This window comes from Vipera berus (assembly GCF_964194415.1).
Source record: "Vipera berus genome assembly, chromosome: 1".
Taxonomy (NCBI): Eukaryota; Metazoa; Chordata; class Lepidosauria; order Squamata; family Viperidae; genus Vipera; species Vipera berus.
Window position 1 is genome coordinate 338,045,101 of NC_138202.1, and position 21,981 is coordinate 338,067,081.

Below are 21,981 nucleotides of genomic sequence, written 5' to 3' on the forward strand. Positions count from 1 at the left end.
GAACCTTTACCTTTACCTTTTATAGGTTAAAAATCATCAAAAAATTATACATGCAAAAGACATTAATAATGTTGCAAGAGATGTCTAGAAGGATTGTCCAGATCTGAATCTAGAATAACAGAGTTCTTCTTCTAGTTCAACCTCCTGCTCAAGCAGGAAACTCTATAACCTTCTAGACAGATGACTATCCAATCTCTTCTTAAAAATCTCCACACCCACAACTTCCGGAGGGAAGTTGTTGCACTGATTAATTGTTTTCAGTCAGGAAATTTCTCCTTAGTTCCAGGCTGGTTCTCCTTGATAAGCTTCCATCCTTTAACTTCCTGTCCTGAGCTCAGGGGCTTTGGAGAGTAATGTGGTCCCCTTCTTCTCTGTGACAGCCCCTCAAATGTTGGAAGACTGCTACTCTGTCACTCCAAGTCCTTCTCTTCATTAGACTAGATATACCCTTGTCAAGTTTCCGATGTATGGGCTTTTCAAGTGACTCTGAAGCATTGTTTACCTTAAAAGTCCTTTATTAGCCTAATACACCGGCAAATGCTTGCTCAAAGGAAGCTGGAATCTGAAATCTCCGCCCCTTGCACAATATAATTAAACACAATTTTCCACCTTTCTTGTTATGTATGCAGGCACCTGCATAGCAACAGCCACCAGGGGGCGTTGGCCTGGACAGTTTCGGCGGGAAACCTAGGGCCAACCCCATTGGCTGTTAGCTTACCTGGCCCGGTATATAATATTTTTAATATTTAATATTTTTAATATTTTATTGCATTTATATACCGCCCTTTCCCTGAGGACTCAGGGCGGTTTACAGGGAGTTAAAAATCAAGCATACAAAAGTTAAAAACCAATTTAAAAAATATTAAATCAACCCTGTATTATTAAAAACCCCAATTAAAATAATTTACTCCTCAGCCTGGGCCCGAGAGGTCAAAGAGCCAGGTCTTCAGGCCCCGGCGGAATGATCGGAGGTCGGGGGCAGTCCTCAGCTCCACCGGCAGCTGGTTCCAGAGGGCAGGCGCTCCCACCGAGAAGGCCCTATCCCTGGGTGTCACCCGCCGGCAATCTCTTACCGGCGGAACCCTGAGCAGACCCTCCCTGTGGGAGCGCACTGGGCGAAGGGCGTTTGATGCCGGCAGCAGGTGTTCCCTCAAATACCCCAGACCCAGGCCATGTAGGGCTTTATAGGTAATAATAATATAATAATAATATAAGGAGGTCAGGTAGCCCTCATTCCCCAGTTCACTTCCCCTTCCAATAAAGAGCTGAACTCACACACCGGCTGGCGTCTCTCTTGCGTCGGACCCACTACACAATATTTCTAATTTTGTTATTAATCATATTCTCCAATTAATTTAAAGAATCAGCTTCCCTTCCGTTAGAAGAACCACCAAAGTCTTATCTTCTTTAGAGAGACAAATGGCCTTCAAAGTGAATTCCTACTCTTCCCTCGCACCAATTTTAAACTAAAACAATACACAAGTCTTAAAGCAATACACAAGTTTAACATATGAAATAGCTACTTCTTCATCTCATGTCAAGCAATAACATTCGATGTTAACAGCGTTGACATCCCTCTTCCTGCAGCCATTCATCGTATGTTTTAGAGCAACCATCTTTGTTGCTCTTCTCTGCACTCTTTCCAGAGTTGCAATACTGTTTTTATATCATGTTACCCAAAATGGACACAGTATTCCAAATGTGGTCTTGCCAAAGCAGTATAAAGCAGATCTAACACTTCATGTGACCTTAATACCATCCCTCTTATGTGAGTTCTGGTTATGTTGGTCAAGGAAATTTCTACTCTTGATTAAATCAAAGGCCCTTCTACCCCAGCTCCATTTTCACTTCCCAAATGCAATTTGAAGATGATTTACAACTGTCTTCACTTCCTGTGAAACTGAGCTGAGGAGGAGAAGAGGTGAAAATCACCATAGGGAAATTTAGTTGTGTCCGTGAGAAAGGGTTGGCAGAGAATGTACAATTATTAGCCCTGAGAAAATAGAAAGTATGAGACAGATTCAGAACAGCCCAGCTTTGACCTATTGGCCCTTTAAAAAGGGCAGGTTTTTAAAATTCTCTTAATATTTTTTCTTCTGTTTAATTGTGTCTTATTCTGGACAAGTTTTGCCATTTTCTTGGCAATATTTTTCAGAAGTGGTTTGCCACTGTTTCCTTCCTAGGCAGTGCTTTTTTTGTAAAAGAAAAAGGTGCCGGAACTGACACATGTTATACAACCCGCCTTGCCTGCCCTACCAGGTTCCATCCAAAAAAGGTGCCGGAACTCCGTTCTGAGCGTTCAATGAGAAAAAAAGCCCTGTTCCTAGGGCTGAGAGAGTGTAAGTTGCCCAAGGTAACCTAATTGGCTTTATGCCTAAGGCAGGACTAGCTTTCTTGGTTTCCTGATTTCTTACTTAACCACTACACCAAACTGGCTCTCTCTGTTAAAATATTCTACAACAATAAAGTAGCATTATTACTTTGTGCAGTGTCTGCTTCTTGATCTGGTCTGCCTCAAAGGGCTGACAACCACAGACCCAGCCCAGACCCACCCCTGCAGGTTGTCTAGAAATAAAACCCTTTTGTTTTACAAAAAAAAAAAGAGACAGAGGGAGAGAAGGGAAAAGAAATCCAGCAGTCTTGACACTTCATATCTGGCTTTCAAAGCAAGAATCAAGCTTACAGAATCAGCTCTTAGATAACCAAAAGTCAAAAACCTGGGAGGAAAAGTGATGCAGAATGATGGCAGATAACAGAACTATAGCTTTGAAATAGTTTCAGCTACACCACAGCTGAGCTGTGAATATAATGTATCTCAGCTTTGTTGCACTGCTGTTAGTCCAGAATAGTTCGGATACTTCAGTTGGTCCAAAACAGCTTGCAAGGATATTAATTAATCTGGGTTTTTGATCATAGTGTGTTATTTTTTATTATTATTATTACATGGCTTACAATTTTTCTGAATGAAAGTTTTTCCCTAAAATGGGTGGTGAGCAGGCTATAGTAAGGCCATCATACTTTTGTTGCCATTTAACAAGCTTCGGAATTTTGCAGCCCGTCTAGTAGCTTTTGGTTGTGAGAAATATGACTTCAAGGACTTTATTCTCATTTGGCACAGTCTTGGATGCCCTTTGAATAAGATAATAAATAAATTCTATATCTTAAGTTTGACAGGAAATTGTTTTGCTTTTTGAATGTTCTGTGTATTATTAATTTGTTTTTCGTGATTATTACAATCACTGGATCTTTTAGTTTGCTCTTTAATAATAGATTGCTTAAATGTTGATTCTGAAAAGGCACTCTGCTTGCATTCAATCTCTATGGGTAGAAGGAAGTGTCAGTTGTTTAAATAATAATAACAGGAGGGAAAACATACTTTTTCCAATTTTAAGAAAATAATTGTTTTTTACAGGTTGCTGAAACTTTCACAGCTAATAAGAATACTTAAGAAATTCATATGATTATTGCAACTATTGTTCAGGCAGATGGTGTGCTCTATTAGATGCTGCAAATCAGTATCTTTCTGAGTTTCTTGAGTTAACTTCTGGCTGTTTAGGCCCCTATCTCAAAAAACTTTTAGAAACTATTGATTTTATCCAGCCATGAGCTACATTAATATCTCAAACTGATTTCTTTGGAACTGATTGCTGGCAAAAGTATACTGTGGAAAGGGAACAAAGAATATCCTCTTTTAACCAAATTCATATGGCTGCATTCTCGTAATACTTTTAATTGTGTAAGCTCCCTCTGTGAAGCAGAAAATATTATGATATATGATTTTGACAAATAGAAATAATAATAGATAGTAGAAAAATGAGTAAACTTGTAGCTTAGAATGTTTAATGTACATTTATACTTATATCAGGGATGTGGTGGCTCAGTGGGTTAGGATGCTGAGCTTGTCAATCAGAAGGTCGGCAGTTTGGCGGTTTGAATCCCGAGTGCCGCGTAACAGAGTAAGCGCCTGTTACTCGTCCCAGTGGGGGAACCTTTACCTTTACCTTTATACTTATACCTGTTGTAAAAGAAAAAAGTCATTCTTTGTATTTCTTTTTATTTCTGCACTTTTGCTTTTGTTTTCATTCTTTTTTGTCTATGTTCTATCTTTATCTATTTATTTTATATCCCACCTTTATAATTGGCTCTTGTAAGTTTTTATCTCTTTATTTTAAAATCTAATAAAGTTATTTAAAACCAATACATTTAGGTGTGTCATGCTGTATTTATCTAATATGTTAGGTATAGTCAATTTTCACCTTAGTGATGCATAGGTGATGAAATTTCATCAAAATGACTAAAATATATCATAAAGTCACAGTGCAAATTCTGTCCCTTGCGTATTTACAAATAGGAGAAGAGCAGGCAGAGCTCTGCGTCAGAGTTCAATGTGTCATCAACTTAGAGTACTTACATTGTCACAAATAATCCAGCCTCTCTTGAATCCCATTGACCATTACCTGGCACCAATTCAGATATGAACTATAATTGACTAGATTCTTGTGTATAGGCTTAAGCAGTAAATCTTTTTGAATTGCAACTTAACGTATAGTCCTACTTTGCACCTGACAATGACATAACACATACAAAAAAGACAGAGTTGTGGCATCCCCCTATGCCCACACCAGGCTTAGTGGACTTAGCATAATACTGGGTTTAGTGACCAGGTTGTGCAAATTAGGCCATTGAATATTTGAAGATAGATTCCTGTCTAAGACGAGGGTTTGTAATTCTGCTAGAAGCTTGTGTGACTCTTAGGGTCTTCTTAAGGAAGGAATCCTTTCCTATTAATAGAATGGTTCTAATGTGATGCCTTGCGAAGTTTCAACCTGGAGATCTTTTACCTCCCCCCACCAGTAAATAGTTTACAGAAAATGTTTTGAAAAATGTAACTCAATTGGCACAAGTACTGAAATGACTTCTGAGAATGCGGTTTCTATCATAGGAGGTGGAGTGTGGTTTTCTTCAGCTTTAAATTTTAAACAGCAGGAAGGAAGATGATTGTGCTGAAGATATACATGCAGGTGATCTCTTCAAGCAGCTCCTTGCTCTTATGACCTGTCATTCCAGGATGTGAATATCTGTGAGTAAGTTTTTGGGAAAGAAAGGAGAAGATAGATGTTCTGATTAAGGGAATACCTGAAGGAGAGGTTGCTTTAAGATCCATAGAGAGATTTCCCCCCTGACTTACATAGTCACTCTGTGTTAAGTAGACAGAGATACCTTGGATTGTAATGGTTATTCTTAAATGGTTCTTTTCCCCCTAATCAGAGATGTAATACCATAACTTTTTCAAGTCGAAATAGTGTCAGATGAAATGTTCAGTAGTAGAAGTCCAAATGGTGCAGTTTATAACAAATTTCAGACAGATTTCCTTGAGTGTCCCAAAGGTGCTTTTCAAAAGGCAACAGGTCTTTCTTGGTTTTTTCCTTAAAAGGAAGTTTCTTCAGTTCAGCTGAGACAACCACTGTGGATGATTGAGAATCTCCATAGACATTTCCTTGAGGGGTTCTATGCAAAGAAAGTAGTGGCTGTAAAGAATAAGGATGTTTCTTGAGGGATATGAGGGAGCATTTTGTCAAGGCATCAGAAATTAGCTTTCCCCAGAAATAAACCAGCGGTTAAGCCAGCTAATATGGCTCCCAAAATAGGGTTACAGAACTGCTCAGAATAAAAGATTAAGTCTGGGCCTTTTTGACAGTCTACTTCAGAAATGTCTGGCTGTCTTTTTTTCAATGCTCTAAGCTAAAATGGAATTGAGGAATTTGTAATATAGCATTGATGTTCAAATCCAACCATTGTCTTAGCATGTTATGCAAATCAACTCATCATATGAAGCCACGCTATTGTTAATATTATATGTTATTATGTCACTATGTTGTAATTGCATTAGCTATAGCTAATTACATGCTATTATGTAAATTACATTGCAGAAATTGTATTCTACTGTTTATTGTGGTGTGTGAACCAGCTCAAATTTCTGACTCATGGGTACTATTGGGGTTAAAAAAAAGTTAGCTCAAGTCATAATATCTTGCTCTACCCTAAAATTCTAATATTAGTTGAATCCAGTATATAGCTGAATAGGGAAAAGATCAGTGACTTAATCCATGAAACCCTGAAAGTTGAAGAAGGATTTTCCAGTGATTCTTCATGAAAACTAAATTATTTGAGGAACTACTACTACCTTAGAGTAACTAATAATGGTTAACTGACATGTTGGCCAAACAATCCAGAAATAATGCAATGACTAGTTATGAAAAATATCTAGCAGAGCTGGGAAAGATGCAGAAAAGAGTACAGTAACTATAATATCCTTATATTTTAAATTTCAAGAAAAAAATAAATCTTCTAATTTAAAGGTAAGGGAAGGTTGGGATATGATATAAAATTATGCACGACAGAGGGGAAAAATGGAGTCGGGCTTTTCTTCTTTTTTTAGGACAATGATAGCTCTAACAGTATATAATGTGAAGACAAAAGTCACAAGGAGAGGGGTGCTGGCTTGGAACTACTACAAGCCGCTTAAAAGAGTAGAACTTTGATTGTATTTAGGCAGAATTTGTATGGCTTGCCTCAGCCGCTTCTGTACTTCAGTCATTGCCAAGTATAGAACCAGTTTAGTCAAAGTTGAATATAGAAAAGAAACTATTGAAAAACCAATTTGTTAAGTGAAAGAACAAGCCAATGGATGATCAATACATTGAAAAGTCAATAAAAACCACAGATAAGGTTGGTTAATATCAGTGTAAAAGAAAGAAACTGAAGGGTTGTTTTAGCAGCTCAAGAACAAGCTTAATTGACTAATTCCATGAAAGTGAACATTAAGCATGTTAGAAACAACAGCAAATGTCGACTTTGTAGTGGAAAGGGTGAAACAACTAGCCATCTAATCAGTGCCTGCAACAAAATTAGACAAACTGATTACAAGAAACATCATGACCACGTTGCCATAATTATCCATTAGAAATTTTGCTAGAGGTTTGGATTTGAATATAGCAAGAACCACTGGGACCATCAAGCTGAGAGGTTTTTGAAAAATGGATGAGCTCTTATGGATTTTAAGATCCAGACAGACAGGCATCTTGTTCATAACATGCCTGATATAAGTTACTGAAAATAAAGTATAGCTCATTGATGTTACTTATACCATATGATGCTAGGATTGAGGGGAAAATGTAATTTGGAAAAAAATACAAAATACCAAGACTCGCAGATCAAAGCTGAGTCTTTATGGAAAAGAAATCTGTTATACCAATTATGAATGGACTCCTCAGAGCAATACCTAAAGGACTCCCTTGATATTTGGAAATTTTGAACATATTGGACCTAAATACCATAATGCTACAAAAAAGAGAGACTCTGCTAGGAACTGCCTGAATTCTCAGATGCTACCTTAAGGATTTGAATTATTATGCTTCCAACAGTCTTAGATTGTGACTTTAATCATGGATTACCAATAATAAATGGATAAAAATGCCAAATCCAGCCTGAACATCTGGCTAAGTGTGCAACAAATCATAATAATTGTGTTGCTATAAGATACAGCCACAGGATGTTGGTAGCTGCAGGCTGGGAGCTACGGGCTGATTGGATTTAGCCAGAATTTGTTGTTTCTCTCTTTATGGCTTGCCCAAAACGGTTCAATCATTTCCTCACACTTAAGATTGTCATAGCATCCTCACAGTCATGTGATCAAAATTTGGGCACTGTGAGGATGCTATGACAGTCTTAAGTGTGAGGAAATGATTGGACCGTTTTGGGCAAGCCATAAAGAGAGAAACAACAAATTCTGGCTAAAGCCTACAAACTTATAGGATGGCATATCCTAAGGATCAGCCATCTTTTTTACAAAGATGATGTATACCAATTAGTCAAGAATAGAATAGAATAGAATAGAATAGAATAGAATAGAATAGAATAGAATAGAATAGAATAGAATAGAATAGAATAGAATAGAATAGAATAGAATAGAATAGAATAGAATAGAATAGAGCTGGAAGGGACCTTGGAGATCTTCTAGTCCAGCCCCCTGCTCAAGCAGGAGAATCTATGCCATCTCAGACAAATGGCTGTCTGATCTCTTCTTAAAAATCTGAAATGTTGTTTAAACTTGAGATGGCCATCTATCCTGTTCACTATAAACTGAATGCTGTAACTTACAATTTTCAATGTGGAATTTCAATCTGGAGAAAAGCAAAGTCTTACATTTAAGCAGGAAAAATCAAAGGTACAACCTTACAAGTACAGATTAGGCAAGACCTGGCTTAAAAACAGTAACTGTGAGAGGACCTTGGAGTCCTAGGGGACGACCACTTGACTATGAGCCAGCAGTGTGCAACAGCAACCAAAAAAGCTAATACAATCCTGGGTTGTATAAACAGAGGCATAGAATCAAGAACATGCGAAGTATTAGTACCGCTATAAAACCCTAGTAAGATCACACCTGGAATACTGCAGCCAATTTTGGTCACCATATCACAAAAAAGATGTTGAGAGTTTGGAAAAAAAATCAGAGAAGAGCAACTGAGATGATCAAAGGCCTGGAGACTAAAACATATAAAGAATAGCTGCAGAACTTGGGTTTGGCTAGTGAAGTCTAAAGAAAAGAAGAAATAGGGGAAATGTGATAGCAGTATTCCAGTATTTGAGGGGCTGCTACAAAGAAGAGGGGGTCACATTATTCACCAAAGCACCAGAGGGCAGGACAAGAAATAATGGTTGGAAACTTATCAGAGAGAGAAGCAACCTGGAATTAAGGAGAAACTTCCTGACAGTGAGGACAATTAACCAATGGAATAGCTTGACTCCAGAAATCGTGGGCGCTCCATCACTGGAGATTTTTAAGAAGAGGCTAGACAGTCACTTGTCTGAGATAGTATAAGTCATGCAATGGCACTCAAAACACATGGCTTTGAAAAGCTGCTTGAACTCTTGGATTTTAAAAGTCTGAAGGATGGGAATCGAGTTCCTATTTTATACTGTGAATTATTAACTGAAGGTCAGGCAGAAAACTCAAGATTTTAATTTATTCAGCAAATATTGTGGACCAATTGGATAGCCCTCCAACTTTATGGGGCTGTGGCAGTTAAAACCCATTACCCACTTCTGTTGAATCTCTGCAAGAAACTTCTTGGCATATTCTAGATCAACTAAAGAATTGAGATGTCTATGATCTAGCTACCCACTGAGAAATTCTGGCTGTAATGTGTGGGTGTCTAGCTCCTTTGCAAGATCTCAACCCCAATGCACGCTTTGCTGCTTTCATTGGATAGAACTAAACCAGACATTCTCTTGGCTTTTCCCTGCTTTATAGATTCAGGGACCATAAATCTATATTGGCCTCTGTTTTTTTGTCGGACTATATGAATATTTGTTGATCACTATTGGACTGCTTCCCAATCAGGCTTTATTTCTTTAACTATTAACTTTTTTCCCTTCCTTTTTTGCTATGTTAAATGCCACCTCTCGCTTACTTTTTCCTCTGCATCATTCTGCAACACAAAGATTAGATCTATGAAATAGCTGAACTTTGCCCTTAAAAACTTAGGCAGTTAGCTAAATTTCCATTTCCAATGCCACAGCTTCCTGTCTGATTGGTGAAGTTTAGAGGGTTTGTTTTAAGGCGTCCAAAGACTGTTCAGGTTTCAGAAGTAAAGTCTAAAAGAGTGCAGTGGGGGATGACTAAGAAGAACCATTATTTTGGAAGAAAAGTTCCACCTTGAAACCTGGGGTAAATTTCTCACAAGTGGCACAAAATAGATTGTCCTTAGCCCCAATATTGTTGCATGAACAAGGCTGCAGGGAGCTTAGTTTGAAATAGATTAGACTTAAGCAGAAAGAATAAGAAGGAAAACTAATATTTATAAGTCAGGAAATATTTGGTTGTATGGAACTTTAGAATGAAACCTTAAGGCAATGACACAATTTGTGGAACTTTATAAAGTCTCTCACGCAGACAATATATGAAAAATAAGTATCTGACCTTGGCAATTGTAGTCTCACAAATATAATATACATTGCAAATATTTTTTTTCAACTAGGAGGAAGGCATCACCTGTTTCATGCTAGCCAGGATATATGATTTTTTTTTAAGACTGCAAAGTGTGGATCTGCTGCTAGACATTTAAAGATGAATTTCAGCAACTGCAGCAACTGTGCCAGAGTACATGATCTGGTCTTTGCCAGTAGCTACTCACTAATCTTTATGATAGGCCTCCTGCTGAACTCCACAGCTCTGTACATTTTTATCTTCGGAGATGTTGTTCGCTCCATCACCACCATCTACATGAAGAATCTAGCAGTCTGCGATCTTCTGCTGTTGGCATCAATGCCTCTGAGGATATACTACTATGGCTGGCAACCCCAGCTATCTCAAACCACATGTGAAGTGGCAGGCCTGCTACTCTTGGTTAACATGTATGGCAGCATCTTCCTTCTGACTTGCATCAGCTCAGACCGCTGGATGGCTGTGCGCTTTCCACTCAGCTCCTGGGCACAGGCCATACGTCGACAAGCCAAGTACATCTGTGTGGGTATATGGACCTTGAGTATTGGGGGAGCCATTCCCACATACTTTACTGCCAGGAATGCTACAAAACCCAACAGCACTCTCTGCTTTGATGAAAATCCTCAATATATCACAAATGCTGGTATTTCCAGTGCTATGGTGCTATGCTATGCCATTACATTGGTTGTCACGGTAACTTCCTCCTATAATTTGCTGCATGTTTTCCACCAGAGTGTAAGTGTGGAGATGGAACTGATCAATATATCCAAGATCAGATTAATGGTAGTGACGAATGTGGTCATCTTTCTGGGTTGCTTCTTGCCCTACCATTTGACAGTACTTTGCTTTCTTGTACCAGAGTTGAATGGAAAGTATTTAGTTCAGGCGTACAGATATGTCCTGCTCTTATCCTGTGTGAATGCTGCCCTAGATCCTCTGGCCTATTATTTTACCACTGAGACCTTCCAACGACAAGTACCCCTAGAACCTTTTCTTAGGAGCCGGGGTTCACACTGTGTCTACGTAGAAGAAGTAATGCTGGCTGGCCAGCCCTTGGAAACACAACCTCCCTCTGCGTCTTGAACAAGGAAGAGGCCACTGCAACAGGACAGCTTTTCCACCCAAGCTGTAGCTTTTAAATCAAGGATGCACAATTTTTGGGCTAAGACAGCAGCCTCCAAGCTTTTGAGCACCAGGAACTGGTTCTGTGGATAGAGGTTATTCTGTGGACTGGAGGGGGTGTGGTTTCGTGTACTGCCTGCATCCTGCAAATGGTGCTTTGCTTGTTTGCAGTGCCTGATTGTTGGCATGCCACGGCCCAGTGCTGGTCCACAACCTGGGGGTTGGATACCCCCTGGGCTAAGGGTAAAGTTTTGAGAGCATAGAGGACACACACACAGCAGTTGTGTTGAGAAGTTTCTCCATTGGCAAAAGTGGCTGTTGTAATGGGTAGTTTGTAAAGCCCTATTCACCAGATGAGATCTATAGACTGTTTTCTGGCATCATCGTGGAACCCACTGTTGTGCATGGATATTTTTAGGTAAGTCATCAGGCATTAAGGACAATTTAATTTTATCTGTTATTTTGCATTCATGTGCATGCATGCACACAGACAAATGCAGACATGGAATGAAAAAATGACTCTCATTATGGCCACAGTGTTGTTGTTAGCTGCAAAGTCGTGTCTGAGCCATCGCGACCCTATGGACAACGTTCCTCCAGGCCTTCCTGTCCTCTACCATCTTCTGGAGTCCATTTAAGCTCACGCCTACTGCTTCAGTGACTCCATCCAGCCATCTCATTCTCTGTCGTCCCCTTCTTCTATTGCCCTCAACCTTTCCCAGCATTAGGCTCTTCTCCAATGAGTCCTTCCTTCTCATTAGGTGGCCAAAGTATTTGAGTTTTAGCTTCAGGATCTGGCCTTCTAAAGAGCAGTCAGGGTTGATCTCCTCTAGGACTGACTGGTTTGATCGCCTTGCAGTCCAAGGGACTCGCAGGAGTCTTCTCCAGCACCATAGTTCAAAGGCCTATGGCCACAGTAGTGCTGGCTATATGCTTAACTCAGTGTTTCTCCACTTTGGCAATTTTAAGATGTGAGGACTTCAATTCCCCAAATTCTCCAGCCAGCAAAAGAGTTCTGGGAGTTGATGTTCATGCATCTTAAAGCTGCTAAGGTTGAGAAACACTGTGTTAAGAAAATGGCAGCACCTAGCGGGTCTCATCCGAAGTGGGAAGTGAAACAGGGCCAGGCCTTGTTAATACACGTGGAAGATCACCAGGGAATTCTAGCGCTATACATTGTGGACTGGAAATGGGAAAACCATCCCAGATGACAGTAGAAAACCAATTCCATATTTTTATTCAAAAAACTATCTAGGGACCAAGGCTCAAGCACAATACAAAAGACACTTGACTTCTTTTAATATTGCCACTGATGTTCTTTCTCTTTTCTTCATACAGGATAAACAACATTGTGCATGCATGAATGTAAAAGCCAAGCTTCACAGAAGCTCAGGCAATGTTTGTATTTGTACGCTGGCTCAATGACTTCTGTTAAAGTTCTTGGAGCTTCATTTGCACAACATTGCTAAGTTTGGCTATTGTGAAACGATTAGTTTTCCATGGCTTATCATGGTATGGAAAGCCAGCCCATGTGATTAGTTTATAGGTTAATGTATTGTTTGGTGCAAATACAGAAAAGAGTCAGTTTAGTAACCAGGAACTTGTGTGAACCTGGCCCAGACACATTTTTCTCTTTTTTATTAAAAGTATTCTGTAATTGCTCTAAGGCCTTTTGAAACAGGAATGGTTTAATATATGAATTGTATTCATTTCAGTGAGATTACAATTTTGATTTATTCTCCGTTTCTGTCCCCTCAATTGGACATCACCTGAAGAATTTTGTAGCTCCCATAATTAAAGCACTGCTATAAAACTGTGTTCTGCCTCTTCCCTTCTATGCTTCCCCTCTCTGTCACGAACCCAAGGCAACTTATATGGACTGGAGGTTACTGAATTTCTTTTTCTCATTTTCATTGGAATCAGGTTTTCTTTATTTCTATTTATATGGCGCACAAAGGGCAAACATTTTCTGGACTGTGATAAGCAGTATAAATTATAAAGTGTGATGCACAGTGGGTTTTTAAAGACCTGGCTTTCTAGCTTCACCCAGTCACAAAGCACACCAGAAAGCTTAGGCTGGGCACTCTCTGGTTAGAGGTCACACCATACTGTACTAATCAAAACTGGGATTGGCTAGTTGTGCAAAGCCAATCAAACTAGCCACGATTGCAGTTTTCCTCCTGACTTTTTAAACATGACCCTGAGCTTTGTCAATTGTAGTTTGGCTATAGACAGACCAACTATATATATATATATATAGTTAACTAAAATAGTTAACAAGCATTTAACATATATGTATATGTATATGTGTGTGTATGTGTGTATATATATATATATATAAATATATATATATATATATATGTATATGTATATGTATATATGTATGTATATATATATATGTATGCATATATACGTATATATGTATATATATATATATATGTATATATACGTATATATGTATATATATGTATATATTCTCAGCTAACAGAGCGAGAGAGATCCTGTGGCTTAGAGGTGAAAACAACTGCCTAATGTGTAATCAGCCCAGGTTCGAATCTCAGAAGGGTATGGCTGACTGATGAAAACTAATAAGTTTGAAATGCATATCAGTCTCCCTTAATTCTTTGTTAGCAATTTAAAATTTACACAAATATGAGCTGTCACCGGTGTGACTACTGCCTGTCGATGGCCTTCAGGATAGGCTGACACAGGAAAGAAAGATTTGTCCCATGTTTGGGGCCTAGCAAGGTAATCTAAAAAATAGTTAACAAGCATTTGACATATACATATATATATATGTATATATATGTATATATATGTATATATATATATATATATATATATATATATATGTATATATGTATATATGTATATATGTATATATGTATGTATGTATATATATATATATATATATGTGTAAAATTTACTAACAAAGAATTAAAGGGAAACTGAGATGCATTTCTGACTCCTTAGTCGTCTTCAGCCAGCCTAGCAAGGTAATCTAAATAGTTAACATTTGAAATATATATATATATATATATATATATATATATATATATATATATGTATGTGTGTGTGTGTGTGTGTGTGTGTGTGCGTGTGTGGTTTGCCCCCTTTTCTTTCAGATGGAATATAAATTATTTGTCCCTCTTTATGATCTGCTTCAACTTTCCCCTACAAAAGCTCTTTCTTGTATTTCAGTGATGCCATGAGGGGATTTGGTTCTTTCTCTTTCTCACCTGGCAGTTCTTGGCCCCATTTCCCTGACTGCAGTTGGGCCTTAGAAGGAAAACCACACAGAGGAAGAGAGAAGAATGCCACGTGGAGCATTCTAAGGTCCTTATTTTGGATCTCCAGTCTTTATGCAATTCTCACCACAATCCTGCACCAACTCCCAAGCACTGGGGCCCAATAGCCGATAGTTTCTGCTACGATAGGTGCTCACACTGCAGAGACGGCTGGCATGGGTATCTTCATAAATTTGTTGGACAGCAGGTGGCACAGGTGTGAATCCAGCAAGGTGAGCTAGCTCCTCCATATAGCTCCACTGTTGTTCCCTCATCTTCAGGAAGTACCGGGCCAACCCTCCATTCTTCAAATGTTGTCCCAACTGTCTTTGGACTTCAGCCTCCATATCAGCCGCAGAAGGGAGGGAACAGCGCCCACTTAGCACAGCCAGTGCAAATAGCACCTGGCAGTGGAAGTGTGGGAAAGGACAGATGTGCTGACAAAGGCCGATCAAGAAAAGCGAAGGGTGCTGGGGGGGCAGTAAATGCTGGTACAGGGGGCCCACTCCATAATCTGTCTCTTGTAAGCCCAATTTGGCCAAGTCCAAGAAGGGGAAGTTGTACTTGTAGCCTGTACAGAGAATCAAGACATCAGCTGGCATCTTGGAGCTGTCAGTGAATACCATTGTCTTTTGCCCCACCTTCAAAAGTGGGGGTACCTGTATCACATCCTTGGGCAGCCCACACACATGTTGCCTTTTATGGCTGAGCACTACTTGAGCAGCTACATCAGAGAGTTGCAAGGCCAGGTCAACTCCTGATGGACCAGCACCTACCAGCACTACAGATTGGTTGGCAAAGGGCTCTGGATAGCGGTAGGAGTGGCTGTGCAGAATACGGCCTGGGAAGACAGAGGGAAAAAATGTTGGCAAGTAATGTTGGCATTCTTGCATAGGGTACAACACATATCCAACCTGTGCCTATTGCTCTGTTTTAAAATTATTTTAAGATAAGGATGGCATCTTTAAAATGGCTGTCTCGTGTAACTCTGCACTGCAACAAAAAACAAACCAATCACAAAAAGGAAAATCCATGAACAAAGTATGAATATGCAATGCAGGACTAAGTTCATGGAACTGGCTGCTTAAGACATAAGGGTGGTCATTGGCTTTAAATAAGTTCAAGGACATTTATGACAGGTGTGTGTGTGTGTCTGTGTGTGTGTGTGTGTGTGTGTGTGTGTGTGTGTGTGTGTGTGTGTAAAATTGACTATTAGGCACTGGGCTGTGCTACATGGAACATTATCTTTTAGAGGCAGCCTAAGTCTAAACAATAACAGAAAAAAAGCCTACAGCCTTCTTCCTCGGGTTAAGCATTTTCCAGGGGCCCCTGGTTGGACAATGTAATAAGTAGATTGTCTGTTAAATAAGTCTCTAGACTATTTCAATTAATTGGACAATGGAGGAAGTAAAATGCTGGACCTGATGTTTTTAACTTGATCCAGCCGCAAGTTCACCCTTGTCACTAAAGAATAAGGAAGATTTAAAGCTTACCTTGGAAAGTGTCCAACCCAGGAATGGGAGGTATAAATGGGAGAGTGTAATGGCTGCAGAAATAAAACTATTAGGATGGAGGTTGGAGAACAGAGACATGTCAAGCATCACAGCACATTCTACTTTTCTTTCTTGATTTACAAAAGCATCAAGTGATTTGCCTGGCCTTTCATTCATTCTAACATGATCTTGCAGCAATCATGAGGAGGTTAGTCATCTTCACTCTCTACTCTCTCTTTGAATCTTGACCTCCCAGCAAAGCAACAACAAGAACAGCAAAAACTTCACAGGCTATTAATTTATTGCTTCTTCTCTACTTATCAAAAGCACCATCCCTGCCCCAGCCCAGCTCAACTAGGACTTACCCAGTGCAGACCATGACGGCATCAAAGTGCTCTTTGACTTGCTGAGTTGACTCTGGGTGCTGCACTGTTGCTGTGACTTCCCAGCCACTTAGGCTGCCTGCATCCCTCTCAACAGGCCTGACCTCCTCCACTTGCCATTGGAACTAGTGAAGAAAAAATGGAAGAGAACAGGTGAGTTCCCAGAAACCAGCTAGCTCTGGATCTGTAAGGCTCTGAATATTCTGCGGCAAAACTAATGGTGTAGTGGTGAAGGCGCTGGGGCAGAAACCAGGATGCTGTGAATTATATGCCTCCCTTAGACATGAAAGCCAACTGGATGACTTGGTCCATTTACTCTCTCTCAGCCCAGTCCATCTCAGAGGGGTGTTATTGTGGGGAAAATAGGAGGCAGGTGTATCACATATGTTTGCTGCCTTAACTCTCTTGACTCTCTCGCTCGCTCTCATCTATCTATCTATCTATCTATCTATCTATCTATCTATCTATCTATCTATCTATCATCTATCTATCTATCTATCTATCTATCATCTATCTATCTATCATCAATCTCAGGATAAAAATAATAATTTCAGCTCTTTGGGAAGGGCTTGATAAGCATATAAAAATGCCAAATCCCTTCTAAACATCTGGCTCACTGTGCAACCAACCGTGATAATAATATGAAGAGGTGCAGCATTTAATCTGTATTGCATTGAAAGATCTAGAAACAAACCGTGGCAACTTATTGTGCTCCCATCCTCCCCCAGGGTGCACGTGCCTCTTTTTGCTCTGCCATGCCCTGCTTTTAACAGCCCAATCATCTCTCACCCTGATATGGTCACAGACTCCAGACTGCTCTGCATAGCTATCCAGGTAGGCCAGAACATCCGAGTGGTGCAGGAATGAAGGCAGTGATGGGTCAAAGGGGAAATCTGGAAAGGCCATTGATTCCTTGGGCAGGTTGGTCCTAGGAGCAGAAGCAGGATAAAGCACACTTTCCGCACTGCATTCCACTCCTCTCCCCTGCCCAGATTCCATTCTTTTTTGCATTTAAAGAACAGCTGCCTGAGGCCTCTTCCTAGGCTGTCTAGTACACTGGTAGAGAAGGGCATAAAGAACCCATCCCAAAGTGCAGAGAGGCTGCAGCACCCTTGGGTGACTACCTGAGGTCACGATACATGCTGGAGTGGATGGTTCTTCCCATGGCATCTTCTTTCTCCTCTGTGTAAATCCAGGTGCCTCCCAAGCGATCTGAGGCCTCAAACACCACCGGCGGAGCAAAAGTCTCAGAAGAGGCAAGGATGTGCCGGGCGGCGCACAGTCCTGCCGCTCCTGCCCCAATTACCGCCACACGTAGCTTCGTTGGTACCATTTTGCAGAAGGGTCTGCAGGGGAAAAGTAGGAGATACCTACAATAAGCATTGCAAATGAGCCCTCCAGTTATGTTGATTGAAGAAGCCTGCAAGGCAGTCTTCCCTTTGACTCCAAGGGATAAGACAGAACAGTCACGACACTCAAAGTCCAGAAGATCATCATTGGAATAACTGGAGGGGAGAAATAAATGAGATATTTGAGCATAGGGATAGCAAGAGGTCACATTGCCAGAAATAGACAAGATCTCAAAGCATGGAGCCCTAGACCCAACTATGTTGCTATTTCTGAGACAATAATCATTTTGAATGATTGGAATATACAATATACAGGCACCAGAAGTCTGCTTGGTTGTATTTAACTAAAATGTAAGATTAATAAACTCAGAATTCTCTGTCAGATGCATGTGACAAAAATTAAGGAAAGTGTCTGTTTCATTTTTCTATAAAGCAAATAAATAAAATTAATCAGGGCTAGAAACACTAGGCTGTAGTGTTCCTAGGAATGAGTATTGGCATTTAATCTCAGAAAGGTACACAAAAAGCAAGATGCAAAGCATCAGTCCAATAGCTCCATTGCTGGGGCACATAAAAAATGCTTCAGAGTTTCACCTCTGAATATACATTTGCCACGTAAGCACATAAAGCCAACCTCCTCCAACAGGTAACTGTGTTTAGGGTTGTAGGGCTTGCATCCAATCCCCTTCACCTAGCTACATTACCATTGGCCTTTGTACCTTGTTTCTGAAAGGGACAAACCAACATAGTGATGATTAAATAATTAGCTTGTGGATTAACTGGACATGCCTAGTCATGTTTACTTGCTTTTCTCTTTGACTTTATTCTTTTCCTCTCCCCTTTGACTTTGTTCCTTTCACCAATAAAACTGCAAGGGAAAAACTGGGGAAAGACCATAAGAGCAAGAAACTGAAATAAAAGATAAAATTATCCTCTGTAAGCAATTTTCAGTTGTAGCCTGAGAATTCCTCCATTCGGTACACTGTAGGCAGTGAGAAATCAAATAAACTCTTACAGTTGATTTTGAGACTTTCCAGGTTTGCTGGCTGGGGAATTCTGGGAGTTGAAATCCACAGATCTTCAAGCTGCCAAGGCTAAGAAAAGCTGGCCTAGGCTGAGCATCACGGTCTTCATCCCACTGAGGTGGCATGGCTTGGCTTAACCTTACCTCTCACTTCGTCCTGAAGCCAAGCCAATGTTAGTCACCACTAACATTGTCCATATTGTGCTCCTTTTCCCTGTAAGCTTGGCAAGGACTCATCCTTTTGCTTATTTTCCCAAACATCATTGAAATGAACAGCGCAATAATCTCTGGCTGAGTTTGCACAACATTCATGATTGGCTCAGTTAAAGATAAAGACCTTACAGTTGCAAGCACACAGTAAGGAAAGCTTGATTACTGTTAATTTTGATTAGCTTTTAGGGTAACTCAGTCTGTTATGCAAACTCCGTCTATCCAGTTATGTTTCAACACATAAACTCAGAAAATGAATTACTTCAGTAGCCAATTTAAGCATAATGTATAAGCCCATCTGTGATGACACACGACTGACATTGATAGATTGGTCTTTGAGAATGCTTGACAATTAGAGTTTCTATAATATTAGCTTATCAACTTCTTGCCTGGAACAGCTCTTTGCAAGCTCAGGACTAATTTCTTTTTAATCAAAGGGATAAATCGACTGGCTGGGCTCAGAAGTACAAATAGTTCTTGGCATACAACCACAATAGCGCCCAAAATTTTGGTTGCTAAGTGAAACATTTGTTAAGTGAATTTTGCTCCATTTGACGATCTTTCTTGCCACAATTGTTAAGTGAATCACTGCAATTGTTAATTTAGTAACACGGTTGTTAAGTGAGTCTGATACCCCATTGATTTTGCTTGCCAAAAGGTTGGAAAAGGTGACCACATGACTCTAGGACACTGCAACCGACATAAATATGAACCAGTTGCCCCTGAAGTTTGATCACATGACTACAGGGATGCTGCAAAGTTGTAAGTGTGAAAAGTGGTCATAAGTCCCTTTTTTGGGCACTGTTGTAACTTTGAACTGTCACTAAATGAACTGTTGTAAGTCAAGGACTACCTGTATACACTGGGCCTTTGACAGCTGAAGTCGGGCAATAATAGCCTCAGAGCAAAAGTGCTTCTCTTTAAGAACAGATGGACAGTGGAAAAACAGCGAGACCAGAGTGAGTTCCCCAACTGGTTCTGAGTTACAGATTTTGAGAGCTCAACAGCCAGCAACTACAAAGCATTCTGAATTATTTAGCTCAGGAGGCTACCCATTAGACTAAATTCACCTGTCTATTACTCTATGTGCTGTATCAGTTAATTCCTTTGAACAGTCCCATCTCCCCAGTCACGCACCAGACTGATTCTGCAAAACTTTGTCCTGCTCCAAAATCTTGAGTGGGTTCCCACAACTTGGTTAAAACGGCCAGCATGGTTCAGATTATTTTTATTTATTTTATTTATTTTTATTACATTTATATCCCGCCCTTCTCCGAAGACTCAGATTATCACATCATGTAGTTAACTGCTTTGGAAAGACCATGTGCAGTGGATACAGCAACTACATTTATTAACCCAGGATTAGGGTGCTTGTGGAGCCAGCCTTCAAATTAGACACGAGGGACCCTGGGTCGGCTCTGCACGATCAGAGCTGGTGACAATTTGGTAGAATCGTTGGTTCCAATTGAAACTCAACTCCCAGCGGGTCTCCGGTGCTCGCCCTTCCAACATGTTATCAAAACAAGGACGGCCGCCCCAGCAATCGCAGAAGGACAGCCTTTTGGAAACCCCAGTAATTAGTGGCCCGGCCAAGCATTTTGCAAAGTTCCGCGTTTGTGCGCGTTCGCGGAGTTGCCCGAGAGGGTCTCCGGGCTGAGAATGATACTCCCACCGGTGTGGCAGCGAGCGGGGCTACGGATGACGGATGAATTAGGCGCAGGGGTCTTCAAACTTGGCCCTTTTAGGACTTGTGGACTTCAACTCCCAGAATTCCTCAGCCAGCATGGCTGGCTGAGGAATTCTGGGAGTTGAAGTCCACAAGTCCTAAAAGGGCCAAGTTTGAAGACCCCTGAATTAGGGGCTCCGGAGCTCCTCCGGAGCTGGGAACTTTTCTATGCTTGCAAACAATGGCGGGCTGTTTGGGTCTGCGCGCGCGCGATTCTTCACCTCCCCCCCCCCCACCTCAAAAAGCGGAAACACCCACCGCTCGTACCCGGGTCCCAGCAACTCTAGTCTGCGTCCGTCCCTGGTTGGTGGAGCGGCGGAGTCCGAGGCGAGGAGAGGCCCGTCTCTTCTCTAGGAAAAGAGCGGAGGAGGCGGGCTAGCAGCAATAACTGTCGGCTCCTCCTGGCGCCTGCTTTGGGTCTCTATCCAGGCTCTACCAGGGAGGGCGGGAAAGGAAGAACGGCCAATTATAGGCCAAGGCAGAGGGCAGCGCTGCCCCTCTTCCGAGGGTCATCCTCCGCCCATTCAAAGCCAGCCCTTTGGCCCAGCCGAGACAGAACGGCTGGCAGACTGTGAAATGGCTGAAGGATCAGTGGGATAATCTTTCTGTCCCCTCAGCTCCTAGCAAAAAATTGCGGGTTTTTTTGGGGGGGGGGGGAGGTTCGTCTCGCTTTCCCCCCCCCCCAACATCCCTTGACTGGAAAAAAAGATCTAGCTAGCCTGCTAGAAATCAGACTAGAAACCAGGAGACGTGAGTTAAATAAATAAACCTTTATTGTCAAAGTACAACATGTGTACATTGAGATTAGCTGAGCCTCCCCCTGTGCTCTCTCCCCCCAACACACAGTGACAACAAACCCTCCATCCCACCACACTATGTGAACCAACTACACCACACACCGGCCTCCCAAGTCAATTCTGCATAAGATTATGTCCCATTTAAAAGCCTAACAGCCCACGGATAAAAGCTATTTTTCAGCCTGTTGGTACGGCTGGCTATATTCCTATATCTCCTACCGGATGGTAGGAGAGTAAAGAGATACCGTCCAGGGTGTGAGTCATCCCTGAGAATCTTCCTCACTCTTCCAAGGCAGCGAGCCCTGGCGATGTCATCCAGTGGTGTCAGGGAACAGCCCACAATGTCTTCTGCTGTGCTCACTACCCTCTGTAATACTTTCCTATCCGCGGCTGTCAGACCAGCATACCAAACCACAATACCATACGAGAGGACGCTCTCTATGGTAGACCGGTAAAAGAGGGTCATTAGCTGTTGTTCTACCCTGTTCTTCCGCAAGATCCTAAGAAAGTGAAGCTTCTGTTGGGCCTTTCTAGCCACCTGGGTTGTGTTAACTTTCCAGGTCAGATCTTCACAGAGGTAGACT

General features: G+C 41.1%; 2 protein-coding genes across 4 annotated transcripts; one reads left to right on the forward strand and one right to left on the reverse strand.

The window, feature by feature from the left end:
* Positions 1 to 10,129: 10,129 nt before the first annotated feature.
* LOC308659443 (lysophosphatidic acid receptor 6-like) lies at positions 10,130 to 11,089 on the forward strand (the record flags this gene model as incomplete). Its single annotated transcript, XM_081313048.1, has 1 exon — positions 10,130 to 11,089. One exon carries the CDS (start codon positions 10,130 to 10,132, stop codon positions 11,087 to 11,089), a length of 960 nt encoding a protein of 319 aa, XP_081169174.1.
* Positions 11,090 to 14,243: 3,154 nt separating this feature from the next.
* Positions 14,244 to 21,033, reverse strand: LOC308660172 (uncharacterized protein). Of its 3 annotated transcripts, none has more exons than XM_081314395.1 (6): positions 20,859 to 21,033; positions 17,416 to 17,796; positions 17,081 to 17,219; positions 16,274 to 16,416; positions 15,909 to 15,961; positions 14,244 to 15,256 (listed from the first exon to the last, which is right to left on the reverse strand). In XM_081314395.1, exons 2-6 carry the CDS (start codon positions 17,622 to 17,624, stop codon positions 14,469 to 14,471), a joined length of 1,332 nt encoding a protein of 443 aa, XP_081170521.1. In that variant the 5' UTR covers positions 17,625 to 17,796; positions 20,859 to 21,033; the 3' UTR covers positions 14,244 to 14,468. The 3 variants fall into 3 exon arrangements, with proteins under 3 accessions (XP_081170521.1, XP_081170522.1, XP_081170523.1); XM_081314396.1 differs by having other exon boundaries at positions 20,868 to 20,964; XM_081314397.1 differs by having other exon boundaries at positions 17,416 to 17,637; positions 20,859 to 20,895.
* Between the last annotated feature and the right edge of the window lie 948 nt (positions 21,034 to 21,981).